The 21,897-nt window shown below is 36.3% G+C and overlaps 1 protein-coding gene across 2 annotated transcripts in view; it reads right to left on the bottom strand.

Annotated features, from left to right (window-relative positions):
- stum (mechanosensory transduction mediator stumble) overlaps positions 1-21,501 on the bottom strand; it is a 62,202-nt gene extending 40,701 nt beyond the window's left edge. Inside the window, exons 1-3 of one of the 2 annotated variants that reach the window (XM_033484295.2) lie at positions 21,284-21,500; positions 5,932-5,993; positions 1,276-1,660 (exon numbers count right to left, since the gene is read on the bottom strand). In XM_033484295.2, coding sequence (XP_033340186.2) covers positions 1,276-1,642 — 367 coding nt within the window. In that variant the 5' untranslated portion in view covers positions 1,643-1,660; positions 5,932-5,993; positions 21,284-21,500. Of the gene's footprint in view, positions 1-1,275; positions 1,661-5,931; positions 5,994-21,283 lie in introns of both variants that reach the window. The other variant, XM_033484296.2, reaches the window with a different exon arrangement.
- Between the last annotated feature and the right edge of the window lie 396 nt (positions 21,502-21,897).

Genomic DNA, 21,897 nt, shown 5'->3' with positions numbered 1-21,897 from the left:
TAGTATCATAATTGCAGTAACTTTGATATAAACGCAACTCGCTCAAAAGTGACCGCTGAATGTTGGTTATTGGTCGACCAATGCAGGATGTGAATATAAGCTAACGATTTACCTTTATTGAACTTAGAATAATATCGTATAGCACTTCTTTAGTTTTCTCTAAGTGCCTGCTGTTACTTTCTGAAGAAATAAATATAGCCTTCCATTTAAAAAAATTAGATTGACCTTTAGATCTCCTGTACCACTACACTCACAGGAAAACAATTAATACTACACGACGTAGCCTGTCCTACCAAACAACTTTTGCAGGAACATTTTTTTAATAACTATAACTCCTTCCGAGATATTCTGCTGTACTCGCTTGAACAAGACACCCTGTATATCATTGTTATATAATCATTATTGTATACAGTTATCATATAATCATATATCGTTATTGTATGTAATTATTACATAATAATTATTATATATTATTGTTATAGAATCATTATTATATATCATTATTATATTGGCTTGGCAACTAAGTAATTGCCGATTTGTTCAATGAAATAAAAAATTTTATATATTATATCATATCATATTAATATATATTATAATATATTATATTAATATATATTATATATTATATCATATTAATGTAATTATATATATTATATATTATATCATTATTACATTGGGTTGGCAAGTAAGTAATTGCCGATTTGTTCAATGAAATACAAAATTTTATATATTATATCATATCATATTAATATATATTATATATTATATCATTATTATATTGGGTTGGCAAGTAAGTAATTGCCGATTTGTTCAATGAAATACAAAATTTTATATATTATATCATATCATATTAATATATATTATATATTATATCATTATTATATTGGGTTGGCAACTAAGTAATTGCCGATTTGTTCAATGAAATACAAAATTTTATATATTATATCATATATTAATATATATTATACAATGACACCTTTAAGATGTCGCTTCTCCTTGACCGCTGCATTCAATTTGTCCAGTTGCTAACGTTCGCGGATAATAAAAAATAACATAATAATAATAATAATAATTTTATAATACAACATTACATCTTGACATCTACAACTGAAATCGGCAATTACTTAGTTGCCAACCCAATATAATAATTATCGTTTCCTTCGTTTTCCGATAATATCTTGTGATATTTTTATACAAAAGTAGACATTATCGCAAGATATTATCGAAAAGCACAATGACTTTATGGAAATTTCGGCGGCGCGTGGTAGATCTTACCTCGCCGTTCGTTGCGACCCCTTCTCCGAGCGTCCGCGTGATCCGGCGATTGAGGCCTCGACCTCGATCGTGGTGGCGGTCCCTTGAACCCCCGTCCACGGAAGGGCGAGACCCGACCGGTAGCCAGAGTCGGCGACGGGCTCCTCGTCTGCGGGGAAGCCGGTCTCGAGTCAGCGATGATCACGAAGCTGGATCGCCTGTGCGCTCTAGATGACGACGTCGAGGACGACGCGATCTTGTAGGGCTCGGGTGCACGCGGTGGCGGCGGTATCGTTGGGGCTGACAGGTAGTTCCCATCGGGTGCACCCATCCCGAGCACCCTGAACGGAGGCGGTCGTTGAGCATGGCCGTTGTCGATCCGCCTCATCCTTTCGAGGCCCCGAAGCTGCAACGTGAATACACGATTTACGGTGTACGGTGTGCATTAGAGGTAGAGAACTATCGACAGTCATCGACTGCTTTCGATATTTTACGAAAACAATCGCCGACTATAGAGAGATGGTAGTTCAGAAATAAGTTCTCTGTCTTTAGAAGTAACGTGAGAAATACGTACAATATAAAGTTACAGAGACACGAAAATTTGAAAGGACTTTGAGAAATAGAAAAGTTTTATGTTACATTCTTTTCGCAATTTTATTAAAAATTCAATAATATAATATAATATTGTATTATTGAATTGAATAATAATTGAATAATTGAATAATATAATATAATATTGCATTATTGAATTGAATAATAATTGAATAATTGAATAATATAATATAATATTGCATTATTGAATTGAGTAATAATTGAATAATTGAATAATATAATATAATATTGCATTATTGAATTGAATAATAATTGAATAATTGAATAATATAATATAATATTGCATTATTGAATTGAATAATAATTGAATAATTGAATAATATAATATAATATTGTATTATTGAATTGAATAATAATTGAATAATTGAATAATATAATATAATATTGTATTATTGAATTGAATAATAATTGAATAATTGAATAATATAATATAATATTGTATTATTGAATTGAATAATAATTGAATAATATAATATAATATTGCATTATTGAATTGAATATTAATTGAATAATTGAATAATATAATATAATATTGTATTACTGAACTGAATAATAATTGAATAATTGAATAATATAATATAATATTGTATTATTGAATTGAATAATAATTGAATAATATAATATAATATTGCATTATTGAATTGAATATTAATTGAATAATTGAATAATATAATATAATATTGTATTACTGAACTGAATAATAATTGAATAATTGAATAATATAATATAATATTGTATTATTGAATTGAATAATAATTGAATAATATAATATAATATTGCATTATTGAATTGAATAATAATTGAATAATTGAATAATATAATATAATATTATATTATTGAATTGAATAATAATTGAATAATTGAATAATATAATATCAATATAATACACAAATATCTGCAATAGTAAATATTTTGTAAGTTGATTTTCTTTTAAAAAGTGAAGGTGTCGACATTTTTTGGTGTCAACCTTGTGACCATCTGTCGGATATTATTAATGCTGCTTTGTTAAATATTCTTTACGACTCTACCAAAGATGCCGGTGTGTAAAAATATTGTTTATACAACTCCTACAAAGGGTTTCAGGCATTTCCATTTGACTATAAATAGTGGAGGCATTTCGATAAATGTCTAGAAATTCGTTGAAATTACCTTTCGATATATTTGCCACCCTGATCGGAACTACCGATAACAAGAGAAACAATCGATAGCTTTTAATGAGAAAAACTATCGACGACCGTCGATAGTTCTCCACCTCCGACGTACACTGGCCCAAAAAACACTCTGTGATCGAACACTGACCGAACTCGCTAACTGTCCCCGTACGTGTGACGCGAGCCATTTGCGTTTCACCTATCCCTTCGTTTCTAACTTTCCCTCAGCCCCCACCTTTTACGCTAAACATCATCCTTTAAGGAAGCAGGCAGGACAATTATGGGATTTCCGGTTTTTCCTAGCTTGCGTCAGTTGCTACATTTCGCATCGGGCCTGGTCGATGTAGCAGCGAACGAAAGAAATTATTTAATAATCCGGGGACAACAAAATATTTTCATGTTTACCGAACTAATTCATTTTCATTTTATCAAGACCGTTTGAACGAGCAGTCTGAAGTAGAATATAACTTTATTATATTTTACTAATTTTTTTAACACGTCAAATCATTTTTCGTTTAATGTAAAGGGTTAAAATCCGTAGATCGCTAAACTTGAAGTTGCCTTAGCAATGTACAGAGTGGCAGTCATTTAACTCGAGAACATTATCATTTATCTACATGGAATTATTTTGCTAAATATTCAGAATTTTTTTATCCAAATGTTTAGTAACTCGTAAATTAGCAATCGAGTGCCCAGATGCCCGTTTACTATAATTTCTGGATTGATGTAGCATCGATGTAGTATTGTCGAAACAATAGACATTCAAAGCAGTTCTATGATATAGTTGAAAAACCATAAAGAATGATGATTAATTAAATAATAATAAAGAGAAAAATAATAATAATAAATAATAATAAAATTCATGGTTTTTCAAGTATATCATAGAACCGCTTTGAATGTCTATTGTTTAGACAAAATAGTACATCAAATTGTAGTTTCAAGACAAGAATTCTATGCAAACAATATCTTAAACAGCGAAGCTTTAAAATTACTTACACGTTTGCTCGCACACATAAGTGTTCCAATTAATGCGATATTGTGTGATTGATTTAAATTGTGTATGATAACATTACATAGAACAATATATAAATTATTAATGTTATGTATGTCTGGTCACATTACATACAACGATATATAAATTACTATATAATTACTAAAACAATATATAAATTATTAATATGTTTGTAAATAATATTGTATATGTACGTACTTTTTTATATTTAATAAACATTATTATTAAATTACATTCTCACGCTCTGATAACTCATCTAATAAATTATACAAGATAAACTAATAATTGTTGGAAACTTCACTGTTTTACAATTACAATGTTTGACCACGCGATAGAACGATAATAAAAGTCATACCAATTGTATGCGTTCGGGATTCTATCATAAATAATACTTTAGAAAAGCAGTGGTATTTATTCAGATTTTCAACGATTTTTATTCTAATATTTGTAAATCGTGAAGCCAAGTGAATTGAATTTTCTCATAAATGTATCTTTACGATCTCGAACCTAGTGTTAAGAGTGATTCATTTCCAATTGTACGACGTTTCTGTATTGACCTTTCATTCTAAGAGTCCAGTAAACACGGTCTTCATGGTGATTTCCTATTATCGCTAGCATAATCTAGGCGTTGACGTAATCAAATTTAGTAAAAATTCTTTAGTACTTCGATAAACCGTTTCACAATTAGCCTACAATTTAAATAGCCTACAATTAAATAAGAAAACACTATTTACAACAGAAAATATGCAAAACATTAACAATTATCGAAATACAAACAGTGCGTTCTCAACTTAACATACTATCTGCGGGTCACAGATCGAGCTTTATTCGCGACTATCGGAGAGAAATGAGTGAATTTTGAATAAATACGCTTTTTTTAAAAAAACATAATATTCGCAAAACTATTTATATTTATATTTTTATTATTATTATTATTTATTATTATTTATTATTATTATTATTTTTATTATTATTATTATTTATATTATATTTATTTATATTTATATATTTTTATAACAAGTATATAACGAAGATTTTTAGGATTTCACAGAGGGATTCTTTCAAGAGTATACATATATCGAAATTAAAAAAGAATTGAATTTTTTAAAAATGTATTAATACCTCTCCCGCACACAGTGTGTTAACTATGAGTAATCCGCTATTATATTTTACCAAATTCAGCAGGCATTATTCAAAAACTAGATCATTTAAGGAAGCCATCGTTAAATAAGAATAGTGTTCTGATTAATTAAAATGCAAAACGAAAACTTTACTTCTATCGAACCCCTAGCATACATTTACGTTTATCAGGCCAGAGATCGAAATAATATTTGGAGCTTCAATGATAATTTAGTACGAATTTATTATCACAAGTTGATGCGTTTGAAATATCGGATCTTTGAAAGAATAATAAAAACTTCGTGTCGTCTTTTGAAAAAATCTCTATTTAATAGATGCCATTTTTAAAGTTCTGATCTTTTGTACGAATAAGCTCGTCTATGGAGATTTTAAATACGATCTTCGTTTGCGAAGTGTTTAAAAAAAAGTAAGAAGAGTTCTAAGTATTTTAAAAAAATGTAAAATTTCATACTTTAATTCGTTTAATTTTGAAACTGTTTTTCGCGACGTATGCGGATCGAGCGTACCGTGGAGAACTATAAAATAAACGACAAAAATGTCGAATGTAGAAAAACATCGTTTTTGTCAAAATATGATGCAAGCAATGCACAATAAGACCGCGAAAGTGGTTTCGTCGCACGCAACAACATAACGCAAGCAGGGAAACAAACATTCGCACGTAACAGAGATCCGACATTTCATATGCACCGACCTAATAAACAGAAAAACAATAGATTACTCGTCTATACGTATTGAAAAAAATCATTCACGATGATGCGGTACCTCGAGTCCTTCATGCAGACCACCAGGATGCGAAGGACGCCGAGATCCGTTGTCGCTCTCACCTGAAAAACAGAGAAAACACAGTTGCTGTACGATAAACAGGTCGTGAAAAATCATAATGTTCGTTAGATTTTCATGCACACACTCCCGACAACGGGAACCCATCGGGCATCTACTATACAGAGTCTCCCAAAAATGTCTCGCGATCCGGAAATGGCGGGTTCCTCGGATCATTTGAAGCAGCTTCTTCCTTTACAAAAATGTTCTCCGAGGCACCGTTAACGAGTTATTAACGAAAAACAGCGACCAATAAGAATCGAGTACGGCTGACGCGAGGCGGCCCAGCCAACCAGCGCGCGAAGCCCAGTTCCGCTCACTGGCTCGGTCGCCTCGCGCCAGCCGAGCTCGCCTCTCATTGGTCACTGTTTTTCGTTGATAACTCGTTAACGGTGCCTCGGAGAACATTTTTGTAAAGGAAAAAGTTGCTTCAAACGACTCGAGAAACCCGCCACTTTCGGATTGCGAGACATTTTTGGGACAGCCTGCATATAATGCTGACTTTTTGATGAGGTTTCGCACGGCCAGATCATATTGGCGCGAGACGGCCGAGCCAATGAGCGGAACTGGGCTCCGCGCGCTCGTTGGCTAGGCAGCCGCGCGCCAGTCGAGCTCGCCTCTTATTGGTCAGTGTTTTTCGTCGATAACTCGTTAACGGTGCCTCGGAGAACATTTTTGTAAAGGAAAAAGTTGCTTCGAATGGCCCGAGGAACCCGCCACTATCGGATTGCGAGACATTTTTGGGTCACCCTGTAGACATCATCGCGAAGAATGAAAAGCAGTCGAGGCAATTGTATACGTAATAAAACCGTTTCCGAGACCGAGCGCGGTTATTCCTCTAATATTCTCAGAGACCCAGTTCCCCATTCATTACGTACAACGAGCAGGGTAATCAAATTAGATCGTTCCTCTCAGATTAACTTCTAAAAGTCTACTCTACGCCGCACAGCTACCGTGTGTTCGCCGCGTTCGCCACGGTTTCGAGAGCAAAAGGTTGATCTCGTTCGCCGGAAATCTAAGAACAAAGCCTTCCTGAAAGTTCCAGTCCACCCCTAATCCAAGGTAACGCTCACATTGTGTGTTCCTCCTCCCCTTTCCTCTCCGCGCGAGAAGATCGGCGCGCAGATTCGTAACGCGGCGGCCAAGGCAATTAACGGAGCCGCGTGCAACATCGTAATTATTCGCCGACTGTTGCAATTACTCACTCCAGTTTTGCGAGCACCGTCGAGCGGGCAGCAGCCTCGGGTACGCATTTTATTCACGCTCTCATAGACGAGAATGCTCGGAACCGATGTGATCGCGTCCAGTCTCGCGTTATGCTTATTTTACCGCGGCACCGTGACGCCGCTGGACTACATTTTTCTATGTTCCGACGACGACGCGGCGATCGTGGGGTCTGGCTTTTTTCATATCTTTCTTTTTCCCCCCTCCGAGAAACATCGAATTCGGCGAACTAGCGAAAGTTCACGAGGTGACCCAGCGACCTTCGTGTCTCGAAAGGAATTGATTTTCGGAACGTTCCGTTCGCGCGTTCCGACCGAATTTTTCTTTCGCTTCTGCTTCGGTCGCGGCGATTATGTTACGGCGATTGTGTAACGCGATTTATACGATTGTTCGACGCGTGTATCGATATTATTGACACTATGCCGTCCGCGGATCTCAGATATGATTCTTTTGTTTGAATTTTTAAAAAAATTTAATATATAATATAAATTAATATAATTAATATATATATATATATATAATATATTAATATAATTAATATATATATATAATATATTAATATAATTAATATATATATATAATATATTAATATAATTAATATATATATATATAATATATTAATATAATTAATATATATATATTAATATATAATTAATATAATTTAATATATATAATATAAATTCCCAAAATTAAGATGATATGTCATCCAAGAATTTTCGTACTTAATTCTTACTTAAATAAGCACAATGCTATAGTTAGTTAGCTGCCTTTTAACATTCAAGAAATATAGTTCAAATGTTATTTCAGTTTTTTTAAAATGACATCAAAGTGGTGCCACCGGACAGCATAGTGTTAATTATGTTAATTCGCATGTACCTGAAGTTTCTCGAAAATTTTCAAATTTTGCAGTATCTACAGTCAAATTCACTGCCAAAGTCATTTGTAAACTATTCAAAAAAAAAGCTGCGTGCTATTGATCACCAACAAAAATTCGAAACAGAACCAAGGAAATTAGTGCAAAATAGTTTCAAGTCCTTGTGGTTTCCTAGAGGGGTCTCAAGTGTGTACGAATTAGCTTTTTATACTTGGAATAACTATTATTATAATTGTTATTATAAATGTGTGGTGCCAAAGTTGGCACGTTGTGCCTTCTTTTTCTTATGAGGACATAGATATCGCTTCATTTAAAATCACAAATTCGACAGAACTTCTACATTTTTTGTTATTCCTATGATTCGAATAAATTTCGAATTTCACTTATTTCCTCGAATTCGCGGTGAACTAATGCGTTCACAACATTTTCTTAATAAATAGAAGGTAGAAAAATACGTATCATTGAAGAGTAAAGTGTAAAACAAAATGCATAAGAATATGTTACGTTAACATTTGCTATCCAAAAAAATGTAGAATGTTTAAAAATATATTTCCGGGACTGAAATCGGAAATTGCATGTGCTATCGATCACCAACAAAAACAAAAATTCGAAACAGAACCAAGGAAATTAGTGCAAAATAGTTTCAAGTCCTTATGGTTTCCTAGAGGGGTCTCAAGTGTGTACGAATTAGTTTTATATATTTAGAATAACTACTATTATAATTATTATTATTATAAATCTGTGTGGTGCCTTCTTTTTCTTATGAGGACATAGATATCACTTCATTTAAAATCACAAATTCGACAGAACTTCTACATTTTTTGTTATTCCTGTTCCCCCTATGATTCGAATAAATTTCAAATTTCACTTATTTCCTCGAATTCGCGGTGAATTAACAATACTAATAATAACATTTTCTTAATAAATAGAAGGTAGCAAAATACGGATCGTTCAAGAGTAAAGTGTAAAACAAGATACAGAAGAATATGTTACGTTGACCTTTGCTATCCAAAAAAATGTAGAACGTTTGAAAATATATTTCCGGGACTGAAATCGGAAATTCCATATACTTCTCTTTAAAGCAGACAACTGTTCAGAAGTACAGTCGAAGGTAACGCACAAAGCACATTTATTTCTAATACGATCACGTTGCAGAGCGCATCATAAAATCGTGCAGTTCGATGCGTTCGGCGCTCGATGCACACGGATGTGGGTGAAATGCAGGAGAAAAAAATGGGTCAAGAGAATCGTACGAAACCGCGAAACAGACACGGTGCACATTGTATTTGCAATCGTGGAAATCATCTAACACGGTTTCACTGTTGTTGCGTTACTGCACTATTTTTTTCTCTCTCTTCCGTAACCAACCGAATTTATAAACATCTTGTGCAAATACAGTTTCTATTCGACACGTCTCGCTAACTTGTATGATATCCAGTTGTTTTCGGCTTAGGGGTTCAGTGACATAATCTTATCGCGATCGCGGTGAGCTGACGACGAAATCTGTCGCGACTACGAGCCGAACTCACCAAATGTTAAACAACAATATCGCGAACGCGTTTATCTGAAACCTTTCGACCGCGACAATTCTCATTGGTATCTCCACTCCGCTGCTTAAACACACGGTCTTAACAGTCCCATATTTATGCATCGTGCATCCGCGAACGATGAATCACCGAGTTACCCAGAGTCGCTCGCCATTTTCACAAAAGCCACCCCGAGAATTCTGCACACCACCGAAACGACGTACAACTCGCTATACTCGCGAAAATCTTGCCTCGAGAATCAAAACCTCCGAAGCAGCGACAAATGAGCCGTTTATTTTGAAAATGGCATAAGTCACTTTGTCTTTAAGTCGGTCACTTTGTTTTTAAGTCGATATATTTAAGGGTTTGCGTTTTTGAACACGTTTAAAAATATGGATGCTAACTTTCGGGAAGATTTGCTTGTATTTGTTGTCTCAGGATACTGATATTTTTCGTATAATTTAATAATATAAATAATATAATATAATAATAATAATTTAATAATATAAGAATATTATTAAATTATTATATAATAATGTAATATAATAATAATAATTTAATAATATAAAAATATTATTAAATTATTATATAAGAATATAATATAATAATAATAATTTAGTAATATAAGAATACTATTAAATTATTATAGAATAATATAATATAATAATATAAGAATATTATTAAATTATTATAGAATAATATAATATAATAATATAAGAATATTATTAAATTATTATAGAATAATATAATATAATAATAATAATTTAACAATATAAGAATATAATAATATATAAGAATAATTTAATAATATAAGAATATTATTAAATTATTATAGAATAATATAATATAATAACAATAATTTAATAACATAAAAATAATTTCGTACAAACATGAAAAAATCACCACTTTTCATCACGATAAAGTGACTTATGCCAATATCAAAATAAACGGCTCAAACAACAAGCGAAGAGATTTTATCGACGCACTGTCGACAACAAAAACTCCATCGTAGAAGTCGCAGCATTTGGCTCGAGAATTTCACTATGATGAAAAACGAACGAATAAAACAAAAGGAATAATAATCACTAGAGTAATAATATCGTAGACGCCATCCGTCCGAGATGATACGCATGCAGCGACTCGAGTTTTTCCAGGTCGGCGGCCACCCTCGGAAAAATGGACTCACGTCCAGTGACATTCCTCGAATGAAATCGTCGCGGGAACGGGCGGTTCAGCCTTGATGAGACAAGTTTGTCAGCGTTCGGAACGGGACGACGACGAACATGGACGACGGCCTTGTGCCCGAAATGTGATTCACGTGGATGACCGGCGTGTTCGCGACGTTGGCGAACGCGCGCGACGCGTTGATTTACGGCGGCCGATTGTCTCGAATTAATGGACAGGCCAATGGAGGCGATTTGCGAGCTGCGAAGCTGAAGCACCGTTTCCAGAGACTCGTTCCACGCTTTCTAGAAATCTGTCTCCCGTGAATCGCGATCGGCGCACGCGGGAGAATGGGGAGCTTAAGAAAGTGGTGCATGCCCTGCCACGTTCGTTTTAACCCCCCAATGCTCGCGCGGTCGTTGGGGGTCATTGCGCGTGCAAACTCGATACTTTCGATCCTCGATATTTCCATCATAGTGGTTCGAATATTGAGGAATTTTTGGGGTCTTGTTGACGCTTCGATTTTACAGTCTAATGCATGATAAAATCGTTACTCTTTGTGCAAAGTAAGAGTTGTGAATAAATGGAAATTAGATTGAAAGAGCATAGCCTTAATTAGGGCATAGCCCAGCAGTTTGAGCTGTTATTATAATTAATATTATTAATAATATATATAATAATATATAATTAATATTATTAATATTATTAATATTGTTGTAAATGGAAATTAGATTAAAAGAGCATAGCCTTAATAAGAGCATACACCAACGGCCTGAGCTGTTATTATAATTAATATTATTAATAATATATGTAATAATATATAATTAATATTATTAATATTATTAATATTATTAATATTTTTATAAATGGAAATTAGATTAAAAGACCATAGCCTTAATAAGGGCATACCCCAACAGCCTGAGCTATTATTATAATTAATATTATTAATATTAATTATTATTATTATTATTAATATTATATATTATATTGTTGAACGTATCGCCTTCGACGATTAATATTGTTATAAATGGAAATTAGATTAAAAGAGCATAGCCTTAATAAGAGCATACACCAACAGCCTGAGCTGTTATTATAATTAATATTATTAATAATATATATAATAATATATAATTAATATTATTAATATTTTTATAAATGGAAATTAGATTAAAAGACCATAGCCTTAATAAGGGCACACCCCAACAGCCTGAGCTATTATTATAATTAATATTATTAATATTAATTATTATTATTATTATTACTAATATTAACAATTATTACTATTAATATTATATATTATATTGTCGAACGTATCATATCTACATTCGAATATTTTGCGCACGATAGCTACTATTCGATCATCTTAAATTGATTTTTTAAGATTCTAAGTTTTCTAAAAGAACATCGAGAAATTCAATTTTTTATTTCTTATTTCTCGATTACGGTCGTCATTTCAAAACGATCTTAGCAAATTAACGACAATGATCTCGACGACCTTTCGTTACAGAATCGATATAAATCGGTATAATCGATAAGAGAATATCTAACGAACTTGAATTTAAAACATGCATTTTTTTGCAAAAAAAACGAACGATATGCGTAGTCACTTTCGATGATATTTTTATTCAGTTGTGACATTCGGTCAGTAACATTTGCTAAAAATGCACCAAGGGGATCCGCGATCGAGCCATTACATCGAGATCGAATCGCGCACCGTAATTCTGAAAATATCGTCGGCGGAATACGCGCGCGACCTTGACACTTTGGAAACTGTTTAATGAGATATGAGTGCGGAGGCAGCTGATATGCTCGACGATTTTCCAGGTGCGTCTGACTGTATCGTGCACTCAATCTAATTGGAATCGGTGATCGGGAATGCGTCAACTGCACCAACGATTGGAAATTATGCTTTTTCATATGTTTTCGGCTAAATCAACAATTCTTAAAGAACTTATTCAATCCTGTCGACATTGGCAATGACGACGAAGTATAATAACGACATGATCGTTTTTCCTATTTGAATTTTCTACCATGACGTACGTGTCGTTATGCTCTTTCCATACGTGATCGTAGTGCACGGGCAAGAGAAATATCGTTCATTTTTCCCCAGTACCACCCATTCCGCGTTTCGAACGACAAATCTGTTATGACCTCGTAAAAACGATTCGAACAACTAAGAAACCTTGACTTATTTCATCGTTCGACCTAACATGCTTGTATTAGCAAACAGAAGGCTGAGGAGGCAAGAGCAAAAATGCTGCAAATTCAAGCATCTCCGATAAAATTGTAAGATTCGTTCGCGAATGGATGTTATTAAAATTGGACCAAGTTTTTGTCGTTGTTATAACACATCAGATATCGATAATTTGTGTGGAATCGAACATTTACATTAAGTGAAAAGTATACATTATGCGAAAAACATTGCCGGAATTTGAAAATAAAATACGAACTACTTATTTATTCATGAAAATATATTTTCTCGCCATCGAAATAGATACTATGCGAGCCAATACACGTACGCAAACGCTTCTCTCAGTCTTCGGAACATTCTCCGAACCTTTAAAAGAAGGTATAGTCTTCAACTCCTTATGCGAATTTTCTTTCATGGCTTCAATCGACTCAAAACGCCTTTACCGAAGCTGCAATTTTTGTTTTAAAATAACAAAATGTTATTCGAAGAAAACCTGTTACACGTGTCCGACGAATCGGTCCATTTCTCGTCGAAAATTATTGGCTGCCGTTTTTGGAAACACCATATCCAGAGAAATGTAATTTAAACTCGAAATACAGCAGTTTCTCCCTAATTCGCGCTCCGATTGCGTACAAAAATGGACAATTCGGGAGGAGGAGATGCGATTATTCGAGCCTTGCAGCTCGTTTTTATGGTTGTTGACAATCGGTAATTATAAAAAACGTGCCGCAGTGCTCGAATAATCGTATCTCATCTTCTCAAATTGCCCATTTATGTGCGCAATCTGAGCGCGAATTAGGGAGAAATTGCTGTACCGACATAAACACCGATTTAATAAGTATCTATTCCTTCATTCTACAAAGTTTTTGATAGAACTTTCAAGTGATATGTCTTAAAGTTAACGCCATGGAATGAAAATAGCGTCGCAAAAAAACCGTTTCAAGAATATATTTCAATATTTGCATCAGTTACTCGTTCGTTTTAGTTTACGTTCCCCTAGAATACGTTAATCATCGCTGGACCGCGGATTTTTATGCAATATAAAAATCGTTTGCATCGATTGCAAGATTAAAGAAAGCTACACATACATTTCTTCCTTTCTCCGATTATGTTATCGAGTTCGAAATTACGAGTATTTCCCAGATTCTTCAAATATTTTTACCGTTTCGTAGTTGATCGACATTATTGCCACAAATGCATAAAATCCGCAATCTAGTCATCGCGAAGCTCGCGGAGCGCGCAACATAATTGCTGAAACAAACGAAATCCATCGAGAATGAATGTTTATTTTCTTTTTATTTACTTATAAAGTTGCATCAACCTGATCGTCATCGGCAATCACACGGTTACGATAGCCACTTAATTTACGACAATTTGATAAGCCGCAAGGCTCGAACAATCGCATCTCCTGTTCCCAAATTGTGCATTTTCTTTTTTCGTACAATCCGAGCGTCGATTGGGAAGAATTTACTGTAATTCTAAAAACGAACGTTGTACCCGTTCGATTCGATGCAAGATGTCGCAGTGTATCCGCCACCGATGGATACGATCTTAACACGTCGTAATGAAATTGGGAATGAAAGGGAACGAAAGTTTATTTTCTTCTTATTTATTCCGAAAGTTGCGCCAATCCGATGGTCGTTAGCTACCACACAGTTACAATAGCCACATAATTTACAGCGATTTGATGCTAGATTCGGTGAATCAGCTATTTCGCACGGTGAAATTCTAACAGCTTCGGCATGTCGTTCGCCAGTTATTGTTGTTCACCATGTAAATAACCTGATCGATGAAATTTCTCGAGTTCCACCGCTTACAGAGGGTTTAAAGGGGATTACAGGGCGTTAGGGAAAGGGAACGAAAGTTTATTTTCTTCTTATTTATTCTACTACTATTCTACTTGCTATTCTACTATTTTACTATTCTTGCTACTATTCTATTCTACTTACTGTTCCACTACTATTCCACTACTATAGGCCGACAAGGCGAGCTCGATGAGTGGCAAATCTGATCTGCGACAAGCTAGCGCGACGTTTCCCCTTGATCGATGCTATAAATAACAATTTAACGGCGATGAACAGCCACGGGAATAGGTAACAGTCGGCTTAACACGTTCCGTGCCACGTGTACCATAAATGGTACACGTTAAACTTGACCATCAGGCCACGTGTACCATAAATGGTACACGCGGACATATTTATTTAAAGCGCTGAAGACATACATTTTGTGACAAATTTGATTGTATAAAATATATTTCCACCAAAAGGATGAGAGGCATTGTAAAAAATGCTGTATAGAACAAAGCACATAAATTTGTTTAATCGTTATATACACAATAACTATTAATTACAATGTTTGACCTTTTTAAAGCAAGAGCTGCATAAAAACGGTTGATTCGGGCAATCACTACTTATCTACTGATGATATAATGAAATATTATGTGATAATGTATCAATCTTTAGTCAAAACATCAAATGGCCTGAACGACAAGTTAGGCAAAAATGGCTTGGCACGGAACGTGTTAATTAGCGCCCGTTGTGCAACATTTAACGGGACGCGTGGGGCTCCACCACCGTTCGAAGGTGGAGCTCGTTTCCCCGCGCGCCGATTTTCTATCCACGGCGCGGTAAACGTAAAACGGCGAGAACATGTGCCCCGCAACATATTTATCGGTCGGTGAATAACAAATCAAGGAGCTGGTAAGGAGAGTGGAAAACACGAATCCTCTTTAACGGGGGAGCAACGACCCGCAAGTACGCACACAACCGTACTCGTTCGGTCGGCGAAGTCCCGCACAGCGTAACGATCATGTAATACCCGATTATTTCGAGGGGCAGTCGAGCACGGACCGGCAAATTAATTGTTACGCAAACCTAAGCGATTCTACGTTTGTGCCAGTTTGCAGTGTTTGCGTTATTGAACGCGTTATCGTCGGAAAACCGTTCGTTACACGCCGATTGGCTATTCGGGACGTTGTAATTGACGGACGTCGGCGTCGCCCGAAGGGCCCGGACATTTCTGCGCGCCTCTTGGTTCGCGAAACTTTGGTAAAAGCGATTGAAAGGAAATGGAACAGAAGGAGGAAGCGTTAACCTTTTAGATCCAGAGCTATCGAATCGAACGGGTACAACGTTCGTTTTTAGAATTACAGTAAATTCTACCCAATCGACGCTCGGATTGTACGAAAAAAGAAAATGCACAATTTGGGAACAGGAGATGCGATTGTTCGAGCCTTGCGGCTTATCAAATTGTCGTAAATTAAGTGGCTGTCGTAACCGTGTGATTGCCGATGACGATCAGGTTGACGCAACTTTATAAGTAAATAAAAAGAAAATAAACATTCATTCTCGATGGATTTCGTTCGTTTCAGCAATTATGTTGCGCGCTTCGCGAGCTTCGCGATGACTAGATTGCGGATTTTATGCATTTGCGACAATAATGTCGATCAACTACGAAACGGTAAAAATATTTGAAGAATCTGGGAAATACTCGTAATTTCGAACTCGATAACATAATCGGAGAAAGGAAGAAATGTATGTGTAGCTTCTTTTTATCTTGCAATCGATGCAAACGATTTTTATATTGCATAAAAATCCGCGGTCCAGCGATGATTAACGTATTCTAGGGGAACGTAAACTAAAACGAACGAGTAACTGATGCAAATATTGAAATATATTCTTGAAACGGTTTTTTGCGACGCTATTTTCATTCCATGGCGTTAACTTTAAGACATATCACTTGAAAGTTCTATCGAAAACTTTGTAGAATGAAGCAATAGATACTTATTAAATCGGTGTCTATGTCGGTACAGCAATTTCTCCCTAATTCGCGCTCAGATTGCGCACATAAATGGACAATTTGAGAAGATGAGATACGATTATTCGAGCACTGCGGCACGTTTTTTGTAATTATCGATTGTCAACAACCATAAAAACGAGCTGCAAGGCTCGAATAATCGCATCTCCTCCTCCCGAATTGTCCATTTTTGTACGCAATCGGAGCGCGAATTAGGGAGAAATTGCTGTATTTCGAGTTTAAATTACATTTCTCTGGATATGGTATTTCCAAAAACGGCAGCCAATAATTTTCGACGAGAAATGGACCGATTCGTCGGACACGTGTAACAGGTTTTCTTCGAATAACATTTTGTACGCGAAAATTGTGCGATTTTCACACATGAAACGGCTTGAAAGAGAATAAATAGATGACGAATAAATAGATAAATAAATAATAAATAGATATTTACTGGAGCTTGACATATGAATTATTTTCAAAGAACGAAGCTTAATGTAAGAAAATCTGTAACGAAATATATGAACGATTTACATATTAATGACTTTTTAACGTTGCAAGCAATGTCTATAGTAATTCCGATCACGCGCGTGGACAGTTAATAATGTGCAATTTAAATTATGAAACACCGTTACATGCTATCGATCAAAAGCCTCACCCTAAATCGACGAATCCTGCGCTCACAGATATAGAGAGAAACGAACAGCTAGCTCAGGAAATAATTGTACTTTTTGCTTCGAACACGTTGGACGTTTTACTGACATTTCGAGCTGCACCTCGCGACCAAACTGGGTTTTCTTTCGAAAACGTAACGTGCAATCAAAACGTCGTCAGAAGGAATGTGTCGTTGTTAATCGAGATTTCAAAGTATTTTAGATTTGTGCATAAGAAATGTCGGATTTTCATTGCATGTAAATGTTCGTTATATAGTTACGTTCGAGAAAACCTCTTTTTTGCTGTTTCGTCGTGCATTGTTTGCGTCATATTTTAAACTATTTTTAAAATTATTTTTATTTTAAACTATTTTCAAATATTATAAACAAGAATGTTCCCGAAATCCTGTATTTTTATCATTTATTTTCAGTTTTGCTCGACCGCATGCGTCGCAAAAAGAAAAAAAACAGTTCCAAAATTAAACAACTCGAAGCATGAATGATGATTTGCATTTCTTTGTTTTTTAAACACCTAGAACTCTCCGTAGCAAAGTTCATTCGTTCGAAAGGCCAGAACTTTAAAAATGGCATTTATACATTAAATACACGTTGGTAAAAGTGATTAAATAAACAACTTTAAAAAAGAAAAAAAAGATACGAACTCTTTTTACTATTCATATAAAAATAATAATATATTAGGGGGGCCGGAAAGTAATGTCGTTTCTGCGCATATCAGTATTCCTTTTTCTTGCATACTAATTTTTGCATACTAAAAATTTGCATACTAAATGAAAAAAGGTTGTTGATGATGAGGGTGATTACATCATTGTGATTGAAAATAGAAACTAGTTAAAAATTTATCTGTTTGAATTTAATGTAAACAAACGACATAACTTTCCGGTCCCCCTAATAAATAAAATAATATATATAATAATAATAAAATAATATAATATATAAAACAATATACAAAATATATAATATAAATATATATAATATAAAAATCGGACATTTCACATACACCGAACAGTTTTTGGCGCATCTGTTTCCGACGGTTCGAGGTAAATCCGAATGCAACCCGTACGCGGCCGAATCGGAACATTTACAGAGTGCTCTTGCAACGATAAATTCCAGGATCGCACGATCGTGCGGATGATTTTTTATTACACGGAAGCGATCGGGCGCACATATTCTCCGTCCGCGTCGCCTTCACGGACGCGGCGGAACTTCTCGCGTGCAAGTCCGTTGTCGTTGCTTTAATTCAAACGTCTTCCCAGCCTGTACTAAGCATCGTGTTCCTCGACAATCGTCATCGATCAAAAGCGAAATACAAGCATGTGCATGCATATTAATCCTGCAGGCTCGCGGACACATTGAGAAACAGCGTCTGAAACGTCTGCCGTAATTTCTCATTTCCGAAGTTTTTAGAGGGCGGTTAGATAGACAAACAGTTTCCCGATCGAAATTCATCGGCGCGGACGACCTTCGGAGATATTCGTTCGATCTACGATTAAAGTGCAATGATTATCCTTCGTCCCCGAACCCTGAACGTTCGCCGTATAGCCGAGAGAGCGTCAGGCTTAATTGGTTCGATATCGATCAAAATACACGCTGTGTAATAGCGCGCGTGCATAAATGGCCGCACAATAAGCGCGGTGTGTTTTCTATGCGAGAAGAAAGAAAAGAATGCATCGCGTATCATTCGATAAAAAAAAACTTGTAAATCGCGTTAGAACCTTCAACGTCGACTTACGCATCTGTGTGTCGCTAAGGGATGAGCATTTTTGCTTAAGAGCCAGAGACTGCGCACACTATGACACAGTTACTACTGTGATCAAAAAGTAAGGTGAAATTGTCATTTAAAACTCCCGGACATTAGGAAGGCAGACAATTGTTTTTTTCCTAGGTTGGTAGGACTGTCTATAACAATTGCCAAGCGTCTGTTTGTTAAAAGGTTTAATTATCTCCGAGTTACACGTGTTTTAGTAAACGACCAAAAGTGAATTTTTCGATTTTTACAATGGGTGATTTTGTTGAGCAAAGAACTTGCATCAAATTTTGTTTGCGGAACGAATATTCTTGTGCGGACACGTTGAAAATGTTGCGGAAGGCTTTTGGTGATCAAACTATGGCACAAAAAAACATTTATAAGTGGTACAACGAGTTCAAAGCGGGCCGAGAACGCGTTGAAGACGAACCGCGCTCTGGACGACCATCAACGTCTACCGACGAGGGCCACGTCCAAAAAAATCGAAGATTTGGTGCTTGAAAATCGTCGACTGACAATGAGAGACCTCGCTGATAGTGTTGGAATATCATTTGGCTCAGTCCAAACCATTTTGAAGGATGTTTTGTGTCTCAAACGCGTCAAGTCTCGATTGGTGCCATGTCATACTGCATTGGTTCTTCGCGACTTTTTTGCCAAAAACTCGACTCATATCGTTCCGCAACCACCGCATTCGCCTGATTTGGCTCCGTGCGACTTCTGGTTATTCAGCAAACTCAAAAAGCCGATGCGGGGACGCCGTTTTGACACGATTGAGGAGATAAAAACCGAATCGAAGAAGGTCTTGAAGGCTATACCGGAAAAAGACTATTCCGACTGTTTCGAGGACTGGAAAAAGCGTCGGAAACAGTGCGTTTTATCGGACGGGGATTACTTTGAAGGGGATGAAATTGATTTGGAAGAATAAACAAAGAATTTACATTTTATAAACAAATTCACCTTACTTTTTGATCACAGTAGTATGCGAGAAGAAAGAAAAGAATGCATCGCGTATCATTCGATAAAAAAAAAACTTGTAAATCGCGTTAGAACCTTCAACGTCGACTTACGCATCTGTGCGTCGCTAAGGGATGAGCATTTTTGCTTAAGAGCCAGAGACTGCGCACACTATGACACAGTTACATCCGCTGAAACTGACGCTTTAATATCGAAGCGTGCAGAGAGTTCGCAAGTGGAAAGTTTAGATTCCAAAGAGACTGAACGACTGGACTTCGGTTGTAGAAATATCCGTTTTGCAGTTACATTGCGGAGATATTTGCAATATTCGGCAGGGAGAGAGTGGTGTCAATGTCGCACGAGCAAGACGACACAATGATCTCGTAACGAGAGACACGTGTTCGGTTCAGAGGAACGTTGGAGCAACGAACAGACGAACGCGTCGCGTCGAAAACGAAGCTTCCGGCCAAGAATAAAGGAAAGAAATTCCGTAAGGATTTTTCCTCGTTAAGTGGAACAGTCGGACTTTTATCGATCTGATTCAAATCCGACCACAGAGTCCGCCACGAGGGACGCGCGCGCGACTTCTTTTCTTTCCGCGGTGAATGAGCGAACGTTCGGTGATCGACAGGATCGTCCACGCACCATCGATCAACACGTTTTCGTACGTTTCACGGCGGCTCGATACGCTGCGGGAAATCCTCGGGAGATCCCGCAACAAAATCGCGCTAACGATAAGGTTAAATGCACTCGAAAGCGATTCGCGTTGCTCGAGGTGGTGGACGTTGTAACATTCGCGAGCGGTAGATGTTTATCCGGCCGGGCCGAAAAAGAAATGTACGAGCCATGAAATTTCGAGAGCACGACCTCCGCGCGATGATCGCGCGATAATCGCGGCGCGTGGCTTGCGAAGTCCATCAATTCCCGTGGAGGTTTGAAAGCACGAACGCGAGAGAAAAAGTATTTTCGGACGGCGTTTGGACGCGCGGTTGGGAAAATGCTCGCACGTTCGAAAGATAAGCCTCTCTGCGTGGAAGTCGCGAAGAGGAAATTAAAAGGGACGGGGAACCCCTTGAGATATCCGCGGGATCACCCTGAGACCGAAGACGAAGAGAGGTGCCGAAGCTACCGAGGATTACTGTGTGGTCTTACCTGGCTAGCAGGTGGACAGCGAAGTCGAGTCGCCGGACAGGGTGCATTTACGAGGGTGCGAGCCTCAAAGAAGGGTCGGTAATCGACATCGACGTGGACGGGCCGCGGCGTCGCGTCGGTCCGCGTGTTCGCGTGTTCGCGTCTTTCGCGTCTTTCGCGTCTTCGCGTGAGCACGAACGCGTCCTTACTGCCGCGGGGTTGGCCGGCTCGAAACCACTGCTTCGCCGAGAAAGCCAGGGTACGGAGCTGGTGGTCACTTGGGAGGCGCTGGCGCGATGACCAGCCATCGGAAAAACGTGCCAACACATTCTGAATGCAGAATTATATCGTCCATTTATATATGTATAAATGTATATAAATTATTATTATTATTATTATTATTATTATTATTATTATAAATTATTATTTATTTATATCGTGCCAACACATTCTGAATGCAGAATTATATCGTCCATTTATATATATATAAATTATTATTTATTTATATCGTGCCAACACATTCTGAATGCAGAATTATATCGTCCATTTATATATATATATAAATATATATATAAATTATCATTATTATTATTATTATTATTATAAATTATTATTTATTTATATCGTGCCAACAC

The sequence above is a fragment of the Megalopta genalis genome, chromosome 18, assembly GCF_051020955.1.
Source record: "Megalopta genalis isolate 19385.01 chromosome 18, iyMegGena1_principal, whole genome shotgun sequence".
NCBI lineage: Eukaryota > Metazoa > Arthropoda > Insecta > Hymenoptera > Halictidae > Megalopta > Megalopta genalis.
The sequence above is the reverse complement of the archived record's forward strand: the minus strand, read 5'-3'. Positions and strand labels throughout refer to the sequence as shown.